The sequence below is a fragment of the Atta colombica genome, unplaced genomic scaffold, assembly GCF_001594045.1.
Source record: "Atta colombica isolate Treedump-2 unplaced genomic scaffold, Acol1.0 scaffold33, whole genome shotgun sequence".
NCBI classification, from domain to species: domain Eukaryota; kingdom Metazoa; phylum Arthropoda; class Insecta; order Hymenoptera; family Formicidae; genus Atta; species Atta colombica.
In genome coordinates this window covers 301,863-305,951 of record NW_017259437.1, presented here as the reverse complement: position 1 = coordinate 305,951, position 4,089 = coordinate 301,863, and the positions used below count along the sequence as shown (strand labels likewise).

The 4,089-nt window shown below is 30.6% G+C and overlaps 2 protein-coding genes across 2 annotated transcripts in view; one reads left to right on the top strand and one right to left on the bottom strand.

Moving 5' to 3' along the window:
* The first annotated feature begins 348 nt into the window (after positions 1–348).
* LOC108690521 (ras-related GTP-binding protein C) lies at positions 349–2,650 on the top strand. The gene is made up of 7 exons (XM_018197855.1): positions 349–500; positions 794–954; positions 1,040–1,446; positions 1,522–1,658; positions 1,737–1,879; positions 1,957–2,105; positions 2,218–2,650. Exons 1-7 carry the CDS (start codon positions 492–494, stop codon positions 2,415–2,417), a joined length of 1,206 nt encoding a protein of 401 aa, XP_018053344.1. The 5' UTR covers positions 349–491; the 3' UTR covers positions 2,418–2,650.
* A 1,209-nt stretch (positions 2,651–3,859) lies between these two features.
* Positions 3,860–4,089, bottom strand: part of LOC108690507 (gamma-tubulin complex component 5) — a 4,497-nt gene continuing 4,267 nt past the window's right edge. Inside the window, exon 14 of the mRNA XM_018197831.1 lies at positions 3,860–4,035. Within this exon, the coding sequence (XP_018053320.1) occupies positions 3,989–4,035 (47 nt within the window). The 3' untranslated portion in view covers positions 3,860–3,988. The remainder of the gene's footprint in view (positions 4,036–4,089) is intronic.

Genomic DNA, 4,089 nt, shown 5'->3' with positions numbered 1-4,089 from the left:
AAGAGAAACAGAAACTGAGAGAGTTTTAAGCCTCGCTTAAAATCAAAATAACGTTGGTGCAATCGGGTGAGCGATTATAGTACTGAGAACCAGTTTCACCAACGCCGATCAAGCTTAATCGTGATTAATTGTCAATCGTGATCAACTGCAATTGGTTGATTCTACTAAATAGCGGCCCTGAATGTATCGAATGGGCGCATTTAGGGGTCTCAACACTGAACACAGCCATTGTGTCCGCTGAGACGTCTAATGTAAACTAGACCAGTAGGAACCGGCTCACTAGAGTTGGTAACATTGAACTGGCATTGTATCACACACCCTACGTCAACTGTAAATAAAGTTATATTAAACTTTGTAGCCTACATAATTTTCCATTGTATATGTAATCGCGGTCTAGTTAATACGGCGTGGCAGTGTGTGTTCTTCGGATTTCAGGTTCCTAATCCTCTAGGAGAGCAATTGGAATCTTGGCACAAAGATTATTTAATCTTATGAATATGGTAAGTGGGCAAAAACATGAATTTACTTCTGTTTAAATTTCAGTCCAGAAAATAATAAGCCAAGGTGATAAATAATTAAGGATGATACTGATACAAAAAAAAATAATGTCACTTGTATTTCTGTTGCATATTTTACTCAATTTAGACGCACATACATGTATAAATTATGTCATTAATATTTGGAGTGAGCAATAATGCTGTCTCTACTTATAAAATATATTAAGGATTCATTTATTGTAAGCTATTTAAACTTAATGTTTTTTTATGGAATTTCTTTTATAATATTGTTCTAGGATGATGATGATCATTATCAAAGTGGTTATGATGACCATTATCAAAGCAGTTCTTTTCCAAAGGATTTTGGATATGCACCCTTTGATGGTGAAACCGAGGGATCCATGGATCCACTAGCTGGAGAACAAAAGCCTAGAATACTTCTGATGGGTCTCAGACGGTACGGTTAAGTTCTTTGTATTAAGATGATGCTTCACAAATTTGTCAAGATACTTGTATCAATGTCTTTTCCTTTCATTCTTTAGTAGTGGTAAGTCGTCAATACAAAAAGTGGTTTTCCACAAGATGTCACCTAACGAGACGCTGTTCTTAGAAAGTACAAATAAGATAATTAAAGACGATATAAGTAATTCGAGCTTCGTACAATTTCAAATATGGGACTTCCCTGGACAAATCGACTTCTTTGATCCTACCTTTGACAGTGACATGATATTTGGTGGTTGTGGAGCATTGGTATTTGTGATAGATGCACAGGATGATTACATGGAGGCACTTAATAAGCTTCATGCGACAGTCACAAAGGCAAACAAGGTTAATCAGGCCATCAAGTTTGAAGTCTTTATCCATAAAGTAGATGGATTGTCGGATGATTGTAAGATGGAAACGCAAAGAGATATACACACAAGAGCTAACGATGATTTAGCAGATGCTGGTAATAAAAAGATTTTGAGAAGAAGAATTTAAAGAATCAAGTACTGTTCCTACTTACTTTACATATCTTCTCTAGGGTGCGATCAAATACATTTGAGTTTTCATTTGACCTCAATATATGATCACAGTATATTTGAAGCATTTAGCAAAGTTGTTCAGAAGTTAATACCGCAACTGCCTACTTTAGAAAATTTACTTAATATACTCATATCAGTAAGAATAACATTTATCCTTTTCTCTTTTTTTGTAACAATTCTCTAAAATATTTGTTTAATATAATTATATTTACAGAATTCAGCAATTGAGAAGGCATTTCTATTTGATGTTGTTTCAAAAATATATATAGCAACGGATAGTTCACCTGTTGATATGCAAAGTTATGAACTATGTTGTGATATGATTGATGTTGTTATTGATGTTTCTTGTATATATGGGTAAACAATTATATTTGATTTGCATACATATATATATGTTCAATTTATTTTTTGCATTTAACTCATATCTGTTTCAGATTGAGAGAGGATTTAGAAGCTGCTGCATTTGATAATCAAAGTTCCAGTTTAATTAAATTAAATAATGGTACAATCTTGTATTTGCGAGAAGTGAATAAATTTTTAGCATTGGTCTGCATTTTACGAGAGGATAATTTTGATAGACAAGGTGAAAATAATAATTTTAATATTGTATGTGTTTAAAGGAAATTACATTTTCTTACATGGTAATAACATGCATTAATTGCATCATTATTTTCGTTTATCTTCTTAATTTACAGGTGTGATCGACTATAACTTTTTGTGTTTCCGCAAGGCAATACAACAAGTATTTGAATTACGAAACAAGGCATTAGCTGCTACAAATATGACCAATCATTCATCCTCTCCCGTTAGCACGAGTGAAACGTCAAATGCTCCGACGGTGTCACAAACTGGAACTATTGGACAAAATGGTACCGTTGTAATCGCACAAAGTTAACTTTTATGTACAATTTGTATAGAATTTACCAAGCGAATGTATAACAAACTTAATATTAACTTCATTATTAGTTATTTTAAATTCTCTTTTTTGCAAATATGTATATTACAAACATACTTTTCCTTTCTTAATATATATTATACTTTTTATAATATATTATTATATATGAAATATATTTTTCTCATGTCGAAAATATATATTGTGAAAATATAAATTGTCAATAATATTACCAAGCATATTGTGTGTGTGTGTGTGTGTGTGTGCGCGCGCGCGCGCGCGCACACACACACACACACACACACACACACACATATATTTTACTTTTAAACTGTAACTTCAAATTATTATAACGAAACTTTTATAATTAATATTTGCGTAGAATATTGGAGTGCATATATCTTATTACTTTTTTTTATATATCTTAACTTTTTTTTATATATCTTAACATTGAACATGCAGTATATAAAATGTGTGTTTATGCGCGTATGTACGTGCGTTATATTTAAGATAATATCTATATCTATACATTTTACCATATTTACATTTTTCTAGTTTTAAAATCTAAAGTTATGTACAGTTCGCAATTTTTTAATCTAAATTGCATGATTTTATCAGATCATCATAGACAACATTTTATTGTATTTGAAATAATATTATTGAATATATTTTTATTTTTATATATCTTCGCTTAAAATACTCCTTACAATGAATTAGCGATGATATTTTTTATCTCGTCGTGTAAGATACATGATGACGAATTTAGAACAAAGAATTGTTCTTCATATTGATACCACCGCATATAAGAAAAGGTTTGTTCATACTCATTTAAGGATACTTCAACAGGTAACAATGATTCTGAACTAAAACTTAAAGTTAGTAATTGTATAAACTTTAACTAAAATATTTATACAATACAGTCACATTTTCTTACCTTCTCATTTGCCAAGTCCTTTCGTAAATTAATTTCGGGATTGGTAGGGGAATGCCTGATGGCGGTAAACTTTGGTACGCAATTTCTGTTAATAAGGTTCGACTAAGATCAGTAATAAGTTTAATAAATTTTTCACTATCTTCGAATAATTTACTGTCGATACAAGCTGCAGACGATGGTATCAATTTATCTGGAAAGGATCGCATAAGAAAACAGGATATTGGAAGTTGACACACTGGATAACAATTACTGATAATCATACACAGTGATAGAAGAGCCAATATAATTTCAAACAATTTTTATTCTAAAAGATAACATTTTTCTTTTGATTATACGTACAAAAAAAGTTGTATTAAAAATTAAATACATAATTCTTATGTTATAAATATTACAGATCTTTACACTCTCACAACAAGTTTGTATAAAAAAATAATCAATATAAATAATTATAATTAATCATAAACGAAGTGATAATATTGATCTAGTAAAATAACTAAATACTATATGTATATTGTAGCATAAAGCAATGATTGATACAAGTGAAATGGAATTGATATCGTTGTTAATTCTAAATGGAAAAATCAAGATGCACACTGATAGTATCATTAAATCGAAGAGTTGATATTCTATTAATGCAGAATTAAGCACATGGCATACTGCAATTAAAGGCTGAACTTAAGGCAGTCACTGTAAATAAAGCAAGGGGAGGATGTTAAGAAGCAATAATCTGTTAATGATCAT